We start from the raw sequence: 19,186 nt of genomic DNA, 5'->3' as shown, positions 1-19,186 counted from the left end.
CCAGCTGGAAAGGCAGCACTGTGTACAGACGCTGATGGAAGGAGAATGAGTCTGCGGGCCTCCGTTAAGTTCGGTGAGCGTGTGAACGTGTGTGTGTGTGTGTTACTGTTGACATACGTGTTCAGTGCCCAGGGGCCACCCTGGGCACTGCACACGTGGGTGCAGAGTGTGGGGGGCTGAACTCCGAGTCCAGAGGACCCAGGTTCTAGCTTGAGTGGAGCCACCTCCTGGTGCTGTGGCCTGGGGGAGCCTCTTGCCAATCTGAGCTTCCGTTCTCTCATTTGATGCAAAAACCATACGCCTGTCGCATAGGATTGCAGTGAGAATTTGTGCATCGTGTGTGAGTGGAGACGGCTTACGTGGAAACTCCACAACTGTCAAACATAAGGTCCTGAAGAAGTAAACAAGTCCTGCATCCAAGACTGAACAAAATCAACATTTTTATTCTCAGCCAGGTGGCTCATTTGTATCTTTGTTTCACTCTTCCTACATCAGATCTGTTTTTTGTTTCTTTGGTTGGTTGGTTGTTTTGTATCAGCCTCTGGGATCAAAGAGAAAGCTTACCCAGTTTCCCCTGCCAGGTTCAACAAACATTTTCTCTGGCGCGCTCACTGCTTCCGATTGCGGGGGCAGCCACGTCCAGCAGGCTGACGGAGACCTGGCAGCCCAGACGAAGGCACTTTAAACGTTCATTGGCAGGACATGCCGTGAATGTCACTGTGAAGGCCGTATGTGGGTCTGGTCACAGATGGATGCTGGAGCACGGGGCTTAAAGTTCCAGCTGTGCACATGGTCTCATCACGTCCCACTCACTCCTCAAAATAATACCGTGGGATTAGTTACTGCCACCATCGCTGGTGTACAGCTGACGGGGGTCCAGCTCACCCAGCATTGTTGGCGTGCCCAGAATAAGACCAGAAGTGCTGGAACAGAGGGTCAAAACCATTTTTCAGACACAAAAATTCTGTGACATGTCATATGTTATTATATATTCTATTATCACAATGTCTATATTACTAACGAAGGAATCTATTAATACATATTAATAGATTAATTAGAATATTTATACAAAAATTTCCCCCCAACGAATCTAGCAATGTCCAAGGCAGCTAGAGACCCCACAAGCCAAATCTGGCCCACTGTTTGTTTTTATAAATAAAGTTTTATTGGAACACTCATTCCTGCATGTATCAACCACGGAGTTGAGGACTTGTGACAGAGATCATATGGCCCGCAAAGCCGAAAAGAGCTACCCTCTGCTCTAGATTATATAACCTGCCTGGATGATACATCCCTGCCCCAGATTCTATAACCACAGTCTTCCAGGGAAGATCAATAAAAGCACTCAAGCACCCCTTGGCTCGTGAGCCCTTGCTGTAGCTACAGCGAGCACCTCTGCTGTGTGTCTGTCATGTCCTGGGCTCCTCTGTCAAGACACTGCTCGCTGGATTGTTACTGTGTGTCTGTGTGTTCCCTTCCCTCCAGGCTGTGAGCTCTTGGGGCGCAGGCCCTGGGGGTTATTCCATGTGTGTCCCCACTCAGGCTTCCTGGGTCAGGTTGAAGGAGACCATGGCCCCTACCCTCTCAGAGCCTAGACTCTGCTCAGGAAGGCAGATGAGGAACAGACCCTCGGAGTCTCAGCGTCAGTGGGACAACAGCCACGGTGCAGAAAAGCCCAGAGCCCTGCCAGCTCACGGAGGCGCCGGGCCCAGCCTTGGAGGGCCGGAGACGCCTTCCTGAAGGGAGGACCTGCCTGAGCTGATTCTCGCAGGATTACCCAAGGAGGATGGGGAAGTCGCAGTGAACTGCACATGGAAAGGCCTGCAGTAGAGGGGCAGCAGACGTGGTTCATTTTGGCTGAAGTGTGGCCCTCGGCAGTGTGTAGGCATCGCTTTGTGTGGTCGATGCTGCGGAGTGGATGGCGACATTGGCCTGGCTGGACGTGGTGGCAACTGGACTCTAGCTAGTGTGGAATGCGCTGCAACTCTGCATATTTGGGAGTTGGTTATCCCAGGCCTTAACTTGTCATCAACATTTCCGTAGATAGAGCAGTACTTCCCTGTTCTGGGAGCCGAATTGCACAGTCAGGAGGCCATGTTTCATTCCAAACACTAGCATGTAATTAAAAGGAAACACCAATGTTGCCCCTTGTACCTTGTGGCCTTCAGTGCCCCAAATCTTTGACCTGGACTCAGTGTGGGTGATCAAGAAGCTGGTAATGATAAAAAGGATACGTTTAAGAAGAATTTAAAATTTCTTAAAACAAATTTCAGTGCTGTCCATCAACGGATAAACAGAACATGATGTAGCCATGCAATGGGATATTACTCAGCCATGAAAAGGCATGATGCACTGTTTCGTGGCTACAACATGGGTGAACCTGGAAAACGTTCTGCTGAGTGAAAACAGACACAAGGTCGCAGATTGTGTGGTTACAGTTCTGTGAAATAACCAGAATAGAACAGTCCTTAGGGACATTTGCAGACTGGTGGTACCAGGGGCTGGGAGGAAGGAGGAAGGGCAGACGACCGCTTAAAATAGGTCTGGGGTTTCCTTCTGAGGTGAGGAGAATGCACCGGCGCTACACAGAGGTGCCGATCGTGACTGTGATGGATGCCCCCGATTTGTCCACTTTCAAATGTTGATTTTAGGTCAGCTTTGCCTCAGATTAAAAAAAAAAAAAGCCTAGGAAAGATAAGAAATGGAGATACAATCTTGACCACTCAATTCATTACATGATGGTTACATTTTAGAGAAAAAATTAAAACAGAACCAGCTGATGAACCGACAGCGCTCGCGGTTCTGAGTCGGGTGTGGGGACATCCGTAGCCGGGCAGGTGAACCCCGCCGGTGACACCGCTGACGCCTGTCCCTTTGCTGTCCCTCTGACAGAAGCGGAGAAAACCCGATGCCAGCTTGAGCGAGAACACATCCTCGGGGCGGCGGGGGCGGCGGACCCCCAGAGGCCCCGGCCGCCGGGGCTGTTCGTGCCCGAGTGCGACGAGCACGGGCACTACGCGCCCACCCAGTGCCACGGCAGCACCGGCTACTGCTGGTGCGTGGACCGCGACGGCCGCGAGCTGGAGGGCACCAGGACCAGGCCCGGGATGAGGCCGCCCTGTAAGTCGGAGGACCAGAGCCCCGGCGCCCGCCGGCGCGCGTCGGCGCTGGGGAGCCTCGCGGGGGGCGCCTCGGCGCGCCCCGCCGGCCCTGCGTCGCGCACCGCTCCGCTGGCGCGAGCCCGCAGCCGCCTCCCTCGCTGCCCTCGGCGGCCCTCTTCTCCGCCTCCCCGTCCCTCGGCCGCCTCCTCTCCTCCTCTTTCCCTGCCCGCCGCCTCCCTCCTCCTATCCTCTTCTCTGTGCAAACCTGTTCTGCGCAAATGGCAGGCAGGTCCTGCTGCCATGGGGCTGCGACTGGCAGCGGAGAGGGTGCCTGTGCTCGGGCCCCCAGGGCAAACCCTGCGGGCGGCGCACGGACTTAGGCGGCTCTGCGCTGGCACGGCGCCGCGCTGGGAGGGGCCAGCTGGAGCCCCGCCCCTGGGCGGGGCCTTCTTGCTCGGGGCGGGGCTGTTTTCCTGGTACGCTTGTCTCCTTCACAGTTCACCTGGACCTTTAGGTACCGAGTCCACTTTTTTCAAATTTTATTTATTTATTTATTATTTTAAAGGAACTGAGACAGTCCCTTTTATTTTATTTTATTTTATTTTATTTTATTTGGCGGGGGTAGGTAATCAGGCTTATTTTTATTTATTTTGATGGAGGTACTGGGGATTGAACCCAGGACCTCGCGCGTGCTAAGCACGCGCTCTACCACTGAGCTGTACCTCCCCCGAGTCCATTTAGAATGCCAGGAGCCCAGGCGTGTCCATGACCCATCCACATGGCAGGCGTGGCGGGGCCGGGTCTGAGGCCGTGGTTTCTCGACACCCACGGCGTGTCCTTACCAGCAGCACAGGCCGCCTGTCCCCTCCTGGGCCCTCTCTTGTCGGGTGAGCCAGGAGCCACTGTGCCAGGTATTAAAGTTCTGCAGGTAGGAGACAGGGCCGAGCCCACGGGAGGACTAGCCTCGGTCATCATTTCGTTCTGCCAAACCCAGAAGGGCGAGTTCCTGCCTCCGGGGTCTAAGACTCTCCCACCCCCGTGGGATCGGGTGTATGGGGGCAGGTTCCCTCCGACGGTCTCTTGGGCGTGAGACCGCCCGGCAGCTGCCCCCTGGGGTGCGAGCCCCCTGTGGGCGGGAGTTTCAGGCTTGGTGCCATTGCATTGTTTTCGGTCCTGCTTCAGCCCACGTCCAGAGCTGGGGACCAGCCGCTCAGTTATTTCTATTAAGGAGGAGGCTATGCCTTTTTTTTTTTTTTTTTCACTTGACCTTTAAACTCATGCCCTGCAGTAGCTTCATTACATATGCCCTTTGATTGACAAGTCTTTCTTCCCTTCGTGCTTTAAGATGTAAACTGCGCATGCGTGGCTGAGCCGTTCAGGGTTCTGCATCTGTGCACGCGGGCACACACGTGTGTCTGCAGTTTCCTGCTGCACACGGGCCCTGCTCATTAACATCTCCTGTCACCCAGGTCTGAGCACCGTGGCTCCCCCGATTCACCATGGACCCCCGGTTCCTACCGCCGTGATCCCCCTGCCCCCCGGGACCCACCTCCTCTTTGCGCAGACGGGGAAGATAGAACGCGTCCCCCTGGAGGGAAGCACCATGGTGAAGACCGAGGCCAAGGCGCTGCTTCACGCCCCGGTGAGTGCGGGCTGACTGCCGGTGGGGATGACTTCGGCCTTGGTGGCGTGGAGCAACGAGCAGGGGGGAGTCAGACCCGGGACTGGGTCTGGACCCCTGGACCCAGGTGCTTCGTCGTTCTGCGTGACCCTGGTGTCCATCCCTAGATGAAGCCACCGTATTCCTGAGCCCACCCAACCCCCCAGGCTTGAGAGTGGGAGCAGAAACGGGAGGCCTTCCTTCCAGAGACCACTTGGTATCTGACCCCTGGGGGGGGGCGTCATGTGAGCTTGCTATGGTGTCTGCGTGCATCCGCAGAGTTTGGTCTTGCCATTCCTGCTAAATTGGCAAAGTGACTCATCTTTCCTCAGCCGCCGGTCACAGGATCCTCTTATCTGCCCAGAGGCAGTAACGAGCTTTAGCTTAGAGCTTGTCAAAGCTTCAGAGAGGTGTTTTGTGAGTTGGGGAATTCTGGTCCCATAGATAGAGGTCGGACACTTCTGAAAAGCCATTCTGTTTTATCTGTGATCCCGAACTTCTGCCAGAAAACCAACCCTAAGACCCAGATGCTTCTGGCTGTGGACTCAGTCAGGGCTGCCAGGCCATCGGGGTCCCCTGGGGAGTGAAGAAGTAACAGTGAGCAGGCGTCAGCTCTTGGAGATGAAAGTCCAGGAGAAATTCTTGTCAGTCCTCAGTTCTGGCTGCAGAGCCTGCTTGAAAAATTCCAGGTAGACATGTTGCTTGGGCTTCTTTGCCACCTCCGGTCTTTCTTCTCCTTTTCCTTTCCCTGCTCCCGTCCTTCCTGCCTGCCTTATTTTCTCTTCCTGCGTCCATCACCACATCACAGACCCCGCCCACTGCCACACCCCCTCTCCTTTCTGACCAGGGAAGAAACGTGATCCAAAAAAGCCTGCAAAATAAAAATGCTTCTCAGAAGCCTCTTGCAAAGTGGTCTTGATTGGATTCACGTTCTTGTCCAGCACAAAATCCTCTGATGGATGCACCCTTCATGCAGAATAAAAACCAGTTCTTTCCATGGCCTCTGAGTACCTCTCCCACCCCACTCCCTACCACTGCATCCTCACTCACCAGCTGCAGCCCTCAGGCTTTCTGGTTGGGCCCTCAACATGCACACACATTCCCACCTCAGGGCCTTTGCACTTGCTGTCTCCCTGTCTGGGGCTCTCTCACTCCAGACACTTGCACTGCTCACTTCCCTCACATTTCTGCTAGCACATCACCTCTGGGAGAAGACTGTCCCTATTTCAACTACAACCTCCGTTTATCCTGCTTTGTTTTTCATCGAGCACCCAGCACCACTCAATACATTATATATCAGTGTATATGTTCAGTTTCCCGTGCATCTCTTCCCACCAAGAATACAGGCAGGCACGACCAGAAACTGTTGCCTGTTGTGTTTCGTGGAGGTACGTGTTTCCCAGTGGTGTTCCCAGATCCCCAGATAGTGCTTGGCACTCAAAAGACATTTGCTGAAGGGACGAGTAAGTGAGTTTTGTGTTTTGTTGCCTCCCAGAAGCATAAATCCTTCGAAGGGTAATCACTGTTCTTCCTTTGTGTCCACTAGCACACACTCCCAGGTCGTGGGAGTGGCTTAAATTCCCTGTGAAAGTCATGTTCCCCCAAGACCGAGGGAAGAGGCTGAAATCTCAAGGGAAACTATGAAAAGCAGGTGATTGAGGTGGGATCGATGGAGGGGAGGGAGCCAAAACAACACGATAAATACTCACTGTGTTCTGTCTATTTAGTTTTACATTCAGCTGTTTGTAAGTGCAGAGTTCAAGGCCGTTAAGTACTTTCACATTGTTGTGCAACCATCATCACCGTCAGTCTCCAGAACTTTTTTCATCATCCCAAACTGAACCTCTGTATCCATGAAATAACAACTCCTTCCTCCACCCCCACCCCACCCCCAGCCCTTAGCAACCCCCATTCTACTTCCTGTCTATGAGTTTGCCTGTTCTGGGTCCCTCCTCTAAGTGGAATCATACAGTATTTGCCCTTTTGTAACTGGCTTACCTCTCTTTGCATAATATCTAAGTTTCATCCATGTTGTAGCATGTGTAAGAATTTCCTGACTTTTTAAGGCTGAATAACATTCCATTGAAAATATATCACATTTTGTTTATCCATTCATCCATCAGCGGACACATGGGTTGCTTCCACCTTTTGGCTATTGTGAATAAAGCTGAATAATGTGAATAATGTTGCTATGAACATGGTTTTACAAACCTCTATATTCGAGTCCTTGCTTTCACTTCTTTTGGGTATAAACCAGACATGAAATTGCTGAATTACACGGTAACTCTATTTTTAATTTTTTGAGGAACCGCCGTACTGTTTTCCTTAGCAGCTGCACCGTTTTGTATTCCCACCACCAGAGCACAAAGGCCACAACTTCCCTTTTACCTCGTCAGCACTTATTATTTTCTGTTTTTTAATAGCAGCCGCCCTCACACGTGAAGTGGTATCTCACTGTGGTTTTGATTTGCACTTCTCTGATGATCAGCAGTGTTGAGCATCTTCTCATGCACCTATGGACCATTTGTGTATCTTCTTTGGAAAAATGTCTTCTCCAAGCTGTTGCCCATGTAGTAATTGGATTGTTTGGTTGTTACTGAGTTGTTGGAGTTTTTTGTATATTCTAGATAATTAACCCCTTATCAGGTATGTGATTTGGAAATATTTTCTCTCCGTCCATGAGCTGGTGCTTGTTTCATTTTATGAACAAATGTTTTTTAGTTTTGATAAAGTCCCATTTATGTATTTTTGCTTTTGATGTCATATCCAGGAAATCATTGCCAAATCCAGTGTCCTGAAGCCTTCCCCTTGGCTTCCTTTTAAGAGTTTTATAGTTTTAGTTCTTCCATTTAGATCTTTGATTCATTTTGAGTTATTTTTTAGGTATGGTGGAAGGTTTGGGTCTCTGTGTCCTTTTTGCCCTGACCTTTTGGGGGGAAGTGTCTGCCGAGAACCCTGATTCTCCCAGTGAGAGATCGTCCTGGCCCCCCACTTGTGTGGCCCCCAGAGCCTCACTTTGCATTTCCAGAAACATTTGAGAGTAAGCTTGTAAGTTTCTACCAAAAAGGAAAAAAAAAAGGCCTGCTGGGATTCTGACGTGGAGGGCACTGGACCTTTACCTCCATTTAGGGAGAATTGATACCTTAGAGATATTAAATCCTATGATTGACCCATTAAACTAACTTGTGTCTTCATTTGTTTGGGTCTTCTTTAATTTCACTCTGCAGTGTTTTGTAGTCTTTAGTACAGAATCTTGCACATTTAAAGATTCTTACTATTAATTTCTTTGTTTTTGTTGCTGTTATAGACATTATTATTTAAAAATTTTACTTTATGCTAGTGTGTAGAAATACAATTTTATATTCACCGTGCATCTTGCAGCCTTGCTAGATTTAATTGTTAGTTAAAATAATATTATAGATTCTACAGAATCTTCTACATTAATGATCATTGTCTTAGAACAGAGTGGTTTTACCTCTTCCTTTCCAATATTTATGTCTTTTAAGTTTTTTTTTTAAATGATCTTCAGGTAAGCAAAGATATCTTAGACAACATACAAAAGGCATTAGCCATAAGAGAAAAAAAATAATAAATTGGACTTAATAAAAATTTAAAACTGCTACACTTCAAAAACATCAAGAAAATTAAAAAGTGCTCTGTACCAAGAGGAACACACACACACAAATATATGTGTATAACAAAAGATGTTTATCTGAAATATGTAAAGAACTCCTATGACTCAATAAGAAACATTTAAAAATTGGACAAAAGACTTGAAGACACTTCATCTTCAAAGGTATCCAGATGCTTGTAAGCATGTGAAAGGTTCCTACCGTCCTTAGTCACTCACGTGCTAGGAGGGGGCCACTCTCACCACTGGTCTGCGCTTCCAGGACAAAGTCATCATCGGGCTGGCCTTTGACTGTGTGGACAAGATGGTTTACTGGACCGACATCAGCGAGCCTTCCATTGGGAGAGCCAGTCTGCAGGGCGGAGAGCCGACCACCATCATCCGGCAAGGTGGGCAAGCCAGGATCCTTCTTGCTTTTTGGTTTTGCTTCCAGCAGCTCAGGTGGCTCTTGGGAGGGCGTGGAGGGGGCGGTGAAGAGTTGCTTACAGGATATGGTGATGGGAGAGGGGCTGGCTTCTCAACTTCCAACACCACCCTTTCCAGCCTTCTCTGACGAGTCCTTCTGGGACTCATTAAATCATGAACACCTTAGCGGGGACTTGCTGCCCAAGGAGAACGTTAAAACAGAGCCAGTGTCCGTACCTTTATCTGAAAGCTTACGTAGTCAGTTTTAGTGAATAGTGAAGGCCAGACTCGGCCATCCAGTCTGGATGCGCCTTTCTCCCTCTGGCTTCGGAGCCCAGAATTGAGTCTCTGAGTGTGTGCTGCACAGGGTGCTTCACTGGGGTTTTCCCAAAGGCAACAGGCAGAGGAATCAAAAAGATGGGAGGGTCAGAAATGTTGTGGCGAATACAGTCCTGGAGAGCTGAGTCTGCTCCCAAGGCAGCTGAGTCGAAGGGCTGTCACTTCACCCTGTAAGATCGTGGTGGGGCGGGTCTCTTTTCTGCCTCACCACCGCTGGCACTTGGTCAGATTACCGGATGATGACAGCACATCATGCTGAACTTTGACGGACATTTCTCAGCTTTTTGGTTGCATCACTGATGATAAAAGTGCATGGCATTGTGGCCCAGGCCACCCCCGACACTTAACCTCAATCCATTAACTTACAGATGCCGATTTAAGCCAAGGACTCTTCACACAGGACTTTCTCAGGCACAGATCCCGGATAAAGGTTTTCCAGGGAGTGGGACCGGCACATAGGTATAAAGGAAGGTGCTTACATTCAACAAGTCAAGGCTACTTAATGTGGATATGTTTTCTCAAGGTTAATGTCCATGACAACAAAAATCCAAGGACCTGTAAACATCCTCGTGCACTGAAAGGGCCACATATTTCATGTTGCTAAATCGGTGACTCATCGGCTGACTTGGAAATGTTTCCAATCCGAAGACACTGTCATGCCAGTGGTATTTGCTACATAAAATCATCTTGTTCCCTCGGGAAAACCCTGAAAATCAATGATACATCTTTAAAATATATGAGCTTCTTCGGTATTTCTTCTTACTCAGGGCCAAGTATAGCTTTTCCAATTTCCATTTAACATTTCCCAGCAAGTGATACTCTGGAAGGGTCCCTGTGTCCCGGGACCTGTTTTTCCTTCTTTGGCTCCTTTAGAAGAGATGATACAGCAGGATTGTCAAGCTGAGGTTGAGTTCAGCATGTTTGACTTCGGTCATAAACCTTGCACTCTTTTCTGGAAGCCAGTGTGCTATTTAAATAATGTCTGCTAGTCTTCATGGCTCTTGCTTTAATGGGCAGAAGTTTGAAAGTGCCTTTTTGTATCTTGTCACCGTTAAGAATGCTGTTGCTCTGATCTATGATTTGACTTCAAACCCCAGTGGAAGAGGGGAGTAGGTCATCGTCTGCTATTTCCTGTTGCTTTTGGAATTGATAACTATCCAAGAGAGCTGTGAGCACAGTTAAGAAACATTCCAGGCAAAAGCTCGCTGTGAAAACACAGAATTAAATCGGAATGTGATCTTTGCAGACGAAAGATCACTGGGAAATTTTTTTTTTAATTTAAAAAGAGAGAAAGTAGCTTCCGCTTGAACCTTCATCCTGGTGCATGTGGTTGTACACCCCTAGTGAGTGAAGGAGCCAGTGGGATCTTTTCTTTCCTTTCTAATTTCAGGCCAATTTCAAGTAGTCGGAATTCTGGGCTTCCCTGTCTTTCCTTGAGCTCAAGTCCTAATCAGATATCTCTAACAAGTACCATCTTCTGTTTCCTTTCGACATGAACAGTGCAGAATATTACTTCCCTGCTGTCTTCCCGTCTTGCCCTGACTCACAGCAAAGGGCGAGACTTTCCAGGCCTTTCCTTTGGCTCTGTAGCCCAGAAAGAAGCATTCTCCTGGTGGGGGGAGGAGGTCTGGTTGCTCTTGAGTTTGGCGTCAGGACCGGGGCTGTTTATAAAGGGACATGACTTGGCGTTCCTTCCCGGGCTTCCCCGGGCATCTGGAAAGATGCTCTTCCCCCCGCCGTCCTGTGCGTGTCTGGGCACTGACGCCCCTCACACAGGATGTGCTCCTTCCAAATATACCCCAGAAGGACTTGTGGTTGCGTCTGAGAGTCAGAAGGGGCCTTTAGGGGTCAGCAGTCCCTTTGCCTCTAGGGATGTGGGACATATTCGAATACTTTATAAAACTTTGCTTTGGGTCTGAATAATGAAGACCTTGTTCAACTGCTGTTTCTCATTCTTAAGAAACTTCCACTGGATCGTAGGGGGACTTTGACATTTCCGGCATTGACAGTCATGGTCGTGTTAGGAGTCCAGTGAAGGCCCATATCGAGGGGGCTGGGGGTCGGGATTGCTTCTGTATTCAGGGGAGAACACAGCGCTGGGCTGGTTTCTTCCTCCCGGGTCCCAGGGTCAGGGCAGCTCCACCCCTGGCTTTTGCCCTTCCTGTTTGCCCTGCCAGCCCTGCCAGGTGGCCTTGAATTCTGTAGTCAGCAGAGGGGACAGAATCCCAGGTGACACCAGTAAAACCCTGATGGGGTTTTAACTTTTATTTTGTTTGCATCTATAGTCAGGACACCATTGCGATCTCGGACTTCTGATTAGGTTAGGGGGCGCTGAAGGTTCACATTGCAGTCCGTTTACCTCGTGGCAACCCCTGGCTTGCAAATCAGTTACTTACAACCTGGCAAAGACTTCTGAGGAGTTATCTGCAATCACTGACACCCTATCTTTATACTCTTAATACTTGTATAAAAGTGATAACAGCTCTGATTTCTTGCACATATAATTTCTCTGAAATGACCTTTTTTCCCCGTTAGCAAGTAAGTAAGCCTGTTTGTTCCCTCTCCCCATCTTCAGATCTTCCAGTGCCTCCCCTTGGCCTGTGGGAGAAGCTGTAAGCTCATGAACATGGGCACCTACCTTCATCTCTGGCCGCCTTCCACCCTCGTGGTCTGCAGCCATACAAAATTATGAACAGCTCACTTCAAGCCATGTCCAGTCTTCCTTTATACCTATGTGCTGGTCCCACTACCTGGAAAACCTTGATCCAGGATCTTTGCCTGACAAAGTCCTGTTGTTACTTCAGGAGCCAGCTTTGCGAGGTGTCACAGCCCCGGGAATCTTTCCCTGGTCTCCCCAGGCTCCATGCCCCCACAGAACCCGGAACTCAGTCTGAATTGTGATTGGCTGTGGGCTCCTCGAAGGCGGGGCCATGGCTTCCGCATCACTGTGGGCCCAAGGCAGTGTGCAGGGTGGCTGTCCATCAAGGGACCTAGCGGCATTTTTTTAGCTTGCAGCTAAGTGTTACTTATAAACAACAAGCACTTCCCATCCCCATTTGTTTTCTCAACATGCAAGGACTGGACTCCAGGTGGAGGAGCACTGAGTAATCAGAAATCAGTAATCTTACCTGCTAAAAAAAAAACAAAAAAACACCCCAATAGTGCTCTGTGTTGGCCTCTAGATCTCGGAAGCCCGGAAGGCATCGCTCTTGACCATCTTGGCCGCAACATCTTCTGGACGGATTCTCACCTGGATCGGATCGAAGTGGCAAAGCTGGATGGCTCCCAGCGCCGGGTCCTATTTGAGACCGATTTGGTGAATCCCAGAGGCATCGTAGCGGATTCCGTGAGAGGGTATCTCTGTAGATCTGTGTGTGCACCTGTTCCACTTGTATCCGCCCCTTTTGGAGCTTCTCAAATGTCAAGCTGTAACTCCCACATAGCTCTTCAGCCATGAGTGAGTTTAGGATGAGTGGGTCTACAGCCGGTGGCTTGTAGATACACGGAGAAACGCCAGAATGTTTACACCACGTTCCACACTCAAGTCTTTTACCGAGAGAAATTTGATATTTCCATTTGGGTAGAATGTGGATCAACACCTGGGTTGTATCAGCCCCAGACGAGATCAGGGGAGCTTAAATGTATCCCAGGGGCTCCCTCCTGGGGGCCAACCCCACGTGGACACCTTGGAGGCCCCTCCTGTGGGTTTCATCAGCACACAGTGCTCTCTCTCTCCCCCTTCCCCTCACTACAAGCTCTGCATCTCACACACCAGGCCCGTGGCTCCTTCCCTCGGAGACCGCAGCCCTTGTTCTGTGGCGCCTCCTGGCGGCAGGTCCCGTGATCACCGCCTCTGCCAGCATCTGCTCCTGCGCCCAGCTCCTGGGTCAGCTCCGCCTTCCTGTGCGGTGACAGCAGCAGGTGGGATTCCCACGGGTTTGTCACTTACGCTTAAGGGAAGTGAAATCATTAGTAACAGAGTAGGCAGTTTCAAGCGAAGAACCCAATCCAAGTGTCTTTGCGAAGGAAAATGTGTCTTACCACCTCCACGTCTGTTAGCCATTCTGTGCTTCAGCGTCTGCTCGTGTCTTCATCGGGGGTTCCGTGAACGTTTTCCCCTGCGTCTTCATGATCTCTCTTCCTCCTTCTCCCCACTCCTCCCCTCCAGGAACCTTTATTGGACAGATTGGAACAGAGACAGCCCCAAAATTGAAGCTTCCTACATGGACGGCTCACACCGGAGGATCCTTGTGCAGGACGACCTGGGCTTGCCCAACGGGCTCACCTTTGATGCCTACTCATCTCAGCTCTGCTGGGTGGACGCAGGTGATGCCTGGCTCCCGGGTGGGAACAGTGCTTTGTTTTCGACCAAGTATTGTTACCCAGAGTGAGCCAGCCCCGTTGGTACGTAGGAGTATCTGTTATAGGGAAGAGAGCTTAAGATAACTGTTTTTTTCCTCTACACAAAAACAGCTGCGTATCTTTGCTCTGAAATGTTGTTTCCCTGGGCTTGGCACAGTCCAGGGAGAGCTCTCCATCTTCTAGGCCAGCAAACGACAGCCCCTGGGCCAAATCCAACCTGTGGCCTGTTTTGGTATAACCCTGGGAGCTATAAATGGTTTTTACATGTTTGAATGTGACATTTTAAAAGGTTATATCAATGCTTATATGAGGTCCTCAATTTTGCCTCTTGGCCCAGAAAACCTAAAATAGTTACTATCTGGCCCTTTAAAGACAAAGTCGCTGACTCCCAGAGCCGGTCCTCATCCTGACACTGAGCAATTCTCTGACTTACAGTCTTGTAGCTCCTGCTTGTCCCCAAGTGTTTAGACAGGTAAAGTCATGCAGCTCTGATTGTGGGCCCTTGCCTGGGCAGATCTGGGGTGTCCCTCGGGCAAGGGATGTGGGCAGGGTGCTCGGTCGGGGAGGAGTGTCAATCATCCATCAAATCTCTGCTGAGTTCCTGCTTTGTCCCAGATGCTGTCAGGTGCCACGGGGGATGCAGAGAGTAAGACATGCACAGTTAGATGAAAACCTGAGCCTTAGGTCGGTCCTAACACGGGCGCTGGTGCCAGGCTGTGCACAGCTGCTAACCCTGTGGCGCGGTTTAGCAGTTTTTGTGCACGCTGACATCCACCTGACCTGGAGGAGCAGGCGAGGCTTTAGTCATTAGAATCCCTAACCTGAAGCTGTGGTTTTTCATAAATATGTTTCCCCTTAGAGTTCCGTGTGTTCCTCTGGCTCACCTTAAGATATACATTGTACCCGTCACGTTTCTTTTTTTTTTAATTGAAGTATAGTCAGTTTACAATGTTGCATTAATATCTGGTGTGCAGCACAATGTCTCAGTCATCCAGAGACACACGTTTTTTCCATGTTCTTTTTCATTATGGGTAGCTGTAAGATACTGACTACAGTTCCCTGTGCTGTACAATAGAAACTTGTCTATCTATTTTATATATGGTAGTTACTATCTGCAAATCTTGAACTCCCAATTTATCCCTCCCCACCCCTTCTCCCCACTGGTGACCATAAGTTTGTTCTTTATGTCTCTGAGTCTGTCTCTTTTTTGTAAATAACCCGGAACTGGAGATTGTCATCCTAAGTGAGAGAGAGAAAGAAAAATACCATATGATACCACTTACATGTGGAATCTAAAAAAATAACACAAAGGAACTTATTTACAAACAATTTAGCAATTCTGAGGGCTGTGAATGCAAGGAGGGGAGGCCTGGAGCGGCTTCAGGGAGGAGGGGTTACAGTGGGAGCTGGGAGATGGCATCCTTCCCACTCAGTTCCCAGCCTCTGCGGGAGTGGGGAAACGGGGTACCATCCCTCTGCCCCGGCTCCCGTCCCCCATCAGAACCAGGTGTAGTGCTGGATGGAGGTGGGGTTGACCAATGGGAGGGGCCAGGGAGGACGAACAGACACCTTTCTCATTTAGAAGAGCAAGTTCTCGGGATCTGAGCGCGTACCGCTGACTTTGACCCTTGCCTGACTCGCGTTTGAACACAAAGGGACCGTTTCTTGTGTGAACAATGGACGGCTTGTTTCCACCCCACACAGGCACCCATCGGGCCGAATGCCTGAAGCCCAGTCAGCCCAGCAGACGCACGGTTCTTGAAGGTCTCCAGTATCCTTTCGCTGTCACGAGCTATGGGAAGAATCTGTATTACACAGACTGGAAGACGTACGTCAGCTGCCGCAGTGCGGGGGCCGGGGCTGCCCTGCCGCCCTCCCTGGGGGCCACGCCCCTCCCAAGTGGCCCCTGGCCCTGCCCTTCCAGCCCCCAGAGCTGGGCGAGGCGGGCGATCGAGGGGTGGGCAGGGCTTCTCGGGAAGCAGGGGGCGCTATTTATTGTCCGGACGCCCCTGGGTGGGCAGCTTCGAGTCCTCGGACTTGGACTTCCTGAGCGTGTCTCTTCTTCCCCCAGGAGCTGGCCTGGGCCACTCGGCCGGTGGGCTCCGTGCCCACGACCCCCCACTCCGTGCCCCACCTTCATTACAGTCCTTTAACTGCGGTGTTCCCGAAGTGCCCTCTTGACCAGTCCTTCCTGCAGAGGCCCGGGTTTAAACAGCGCTAGCTACTGTGGTGGGGGCATCCGTGTAGAAAGCCCATTGCCCAGCTTGGGACTTGGAGCTGGAGGGCTGGCCTTGCTCTAAGAAGCCAGAGAAGCGCAGGCTTGACGCCGCCTGGGAAGAGGGGGGTGGGTGGGAAGCAAGGCCAGTGTGTCTGCTTGGCTGCCAGTGCATGCCCCAGACCACGGATGAGACGGCCCTGTAGAGAGGAGGTCGAGCCATCGGCTGTGTTCTCACCGCCTGTTCTCTGGGGCCCCGTAGGAGTTCTGTGGTTGCCGTGGACCTTGCTGTTTCCAAAGAGACGGACACCTTCCACCCTCACAAGCAGACCCGGCTGTACGGCATCGCCGCCGCTCTGTCGCAGTGTCCTGAAGGTAACTCCCTGGTGCTCTGACTGGTCAGGGGCTGGGGGCACCCGGCGCAGAGCCCACACTCCGGCTGGTCCCTGTGTGGCTGTGGGTAGCCCGGGTCATGTGGCAGGTGAGACACAGTCCCTTCCACCAAGGACCTTCACTGACGCGTTGGTGAGCCCGGTGAACCGAGGGGAAACGTTAGGGGCAGGAGTGGATGGTGGGCCAGGGTGAGGAAGAGCACTGACTCTTCGAGTGGGCCTAGAAGTGTGCGGTCTTCCGGCTCCGACCAGGGACGTCAGTGTTAGGATCTCTGCTGCTTTAAAAGTCCGTCCATTTGGCCTGACAGCACCAACAGAAATTAACGATAATAACCGTTGCCGGCGTGGACATGATGCTGGGTACCGCTCCTGTACTGAGTCGCTCCGCGTACTGACTGCTCTGTGTTCACCGGTTCACTTTGTCCTCATAGCAACCCTGTGAGGCGGGTACGACTCTTATGCCCACTTTATAAATAAGGAAGCTGAAGCCGCTTGCCTGAAGTGGCACAGCTCACGGTGGCAGAAGCTGGGGTGAGCTGGGCGGCCCGGCTGCAGAGTCGAACTGTGCCGCCTCTGCGAGACTCCTCTCCTCGCCGGCTCCCCTTCCCACTCCCCCCACCCCCGTCCCCTAGTCAAGTGGCCAAGCCAGACAGAGTACTTCGTGCTGAAAAGCCCAGCTCCGTGTTCTAATCAGAGCTGGAAGCCTCTCCCTGGGGTCTGTTTGGTAACTGCGATGCTGCCTGAGCTGTCGCGCTGACTTCTGCCTTTTCCAGGTCACAACTACTGCTCTGTGAACAACGGCGGCTGCACGCACCTCTGCTTGGCCACCCCCGGAGGCAGGACCTGCCGTTGCCCTGACAACACCCTGGGCGTTGACTGTATTGAGCTGAAGTGAAGTGAAGACCAGGGGGCCGAGTTCCCTCTCCAAGTATTTCACAGCCACACCCTACTTGAAAGGGTCCAAACTGCCTGACGTGGTGGCTCTGTGGCCACCAAGCCCAGGCCCAACCCAGCCTGTGCCCCAACTGGAATGGGACAGCCCCTGCCGCTACACAAAGACAGAGACCTCCCTGATCCCAACCCTCAGACAAGCCCACACAGCCCGAGGGAGGGTTAGATGCCGTCCCGGCGCTCCAGACCCTTCCCCAGCCTCCACTCCCCGGGCCTGCGCTGCCCCTTCCCGGGGGCCTTGCGAGCTCAGCCTCGCCGAGACGCCCATCGTCTGGTCAGCTGCTGGACACAGCAGCCAGGGTCGTCTAGGCAAGGCTGTGAGGGAGGCAGGGAGTTAGCCCCCCTTACTTCTCTTGGTGCTCTGGTTTTCCTCTTTATCCTTCTGACCTTTCACCCTGGAATCCTGTACCACCCGCACCCTGCCCAAGGCCCACCTTTTAGCGAGCCAACCTTGCCTTTGGATCAAAGCCCAGCCTGTCCCAGGGACGCATCAGCGTTTGGTAGGTCATACTGAGCAGCCCCTCCCGGGTGCGTCACTGGCGTCTCCGCAGTGGCCTTTGGTAGTGAAGGGCTTAAATCACAGGAGCATCTAGTGGGAAGGAACTGCAAGGTGTCAAGTCAGATGTTTGAGGATGGGGATTCTACTGATGTGCCTTAAATGATACCAAAGATCACCAAATTGTCCCCCTGTGTCCAAAGTGCTTAGATGCCAGCCCCTGGTCTCCTGGGCATCGCAGCCCCACCATGGCACCTGTGCCCAGCCCCCTCATGGAGACCCACCCGAGACACGGGCCGGGGCCAGTGGCAGTGACGTCCCCCTGTCGTCCCTCACCTCTGGCCTCCACTCCTGAGAGCCAGTCTGCAGCCAGCCATGACCCTGCTCCTCCTTTGTCTCCCCTTCTGTCCATGGCCCTTGCTGTCCGTATTCTCAGCTGAAGACATAATCCAGGAGGGTCAAGTTGGATATTTATATATGACCCCGACCCTTTACTGCTCATTGGTGTAATTAAAAGGACCATTGCCACATTTCATGTTCATGTTTCTCCAGTTGGTTTAGAAAACATCTCCTGATCACATGAGTAGCTAGTGTTATTATTTTTTTTAATGAGCTGCTTCCCAGAGTCCTAGAACAGTGGAAATTTTGGATTGGTTGCTGAGCATCAGGAGGTTGAGTCAGTGAAGTCTGGGGTGAGGGAGCAGAGAAGACCCCGTGACAGTATCGCAAAGAGATCAACCAGAAGCAGGAATGGAAACCCGAGAGTAAAGGCAGAGGAGGGGATTTAACAGAAGTGGGAAGAAAACCTTTTAAATAACCCCAAAGGGAAAACGGCATATTCTTTGCCAAAGAACACTTACACACAAGACCGCGGAAGAAATGGCCTGGTTTTCTCCTTCAGGGGGCGATCCCTCTGCTTATCTGCAAAGCTCAGCCCCCCCACCCCCTTACCTGCAGCACACGAGCCTGAATTGAGAGAGAGTGTTTCCCGGAATAATTGGAGTTTGACTTGAGAGGCAGGTATATCCCCAAGCATCACAAGGTTTGGAGAACATATGGATCTTTTGTTTCATATCGTTCCACCCCATTAATTAGCTTCACTTTGTTTTTATATTTATCACGCCCCCTATATCAAATGTTCTGTCGTAATTTTTTGTATAGTTTTTATAACTTTTATTCATTTTACTAGATTCATTCTAAACCGTTTTAAATGGTAAATTCTTAAACTGTGGAAACCGTTGAAGGTGCTTATTAACTCTTCCCCCAGATTTGTACAAGTATTGGATGATTCCTTGAGTTTACAGCTGTATAAATACTAGTGCAGAAAATAAATTTTTTTGTTAAAAAAGTTTTCTCTACCTTGTTTGAACGAAGCTATTTAAAGTCGAGTGGTGGAGTCACAACGGAAAGACAGCCAGTTAATAATCCGCAAACCCTTTTCAGCCCCCAGAGTTACAGGGGATGGTCTGTTTTCCAAGCACTTCCCCAAACTGACGGGCTGGTGATTGACTTAAAAATTAATTCTATCATAGACCTCAAAGCACCCTTTGAAACATTGTTTTCATTTTTGAGAAACGTTTCAGCTGCAGGCAGTAGGGTTTCCTGATTCAGTTCTGAAGAGGAGCTGTGGTTTC

The 19,186-nt window shown here is 50.9% G+C and overlaps 1 protein-coding gene across 1 annotated transcript in view; it reads left to right on the top strand.

The window, feature by feature from the left end:
- NID1 (nidogen 1) overlaps positions 1-18,895 on the top strand; it is a 79,741-nt gene extending 60,846 nt beyond the window's left edge. Inside the window, exons 13-20 of the mRNA XM_072971021.1 lie at positions 2,893-3,120; positions 4,571-4,743; positions 8,655-8,781; positions 12,319-12,490; positions 13,305-13,462; positions 15,203-15,326; positions 15,976-16,088; positions 16,879-18,895. Of these exons, the coding sequence (XP_072827122.1) occupies positions 2,893-3,120; positions 4,571-4,743; positions 8,655-8,781; positions 12,319-12,490; positions 13,305-13,462; positions 15,203-15,326; positions 15,976-16,088; positions 16,879-17,000 (1,217 nt within the window). The 3' untranslated portion in view covers positions 17,001-18,895. The remainder of the gene's footprint in view (positions 1-2,892; positions 3,121-4,570; positions 4,744-8,654; positions 8,782-12,318; positions 12,491-13,304; positions 13,463-15,202; positions 15,327-15,975; positions 16,089-16,878) is intronic.
- The last annotated feature ends 291 nt before the right edge of the window (positions 18,896-19,186 follow it).

Source organism: Vicugna pacos, chromosome 11 (genome assembly GCF_048564905.1).
Source record: "Vicugna pacos chromosome 11, VicPac4, whole genome shotgun sequence".
Lineage (NCBI taxonomy): Eukaryota > Metazoa > Chordata > Mammalia > Artiodactyla > Camelidae > Vicugna > Vicugna pacos.
Note: the sequence above shows the minus strand (reverse complement) of the source record. Positions and strands in the feature narration are given on the sequence as shown.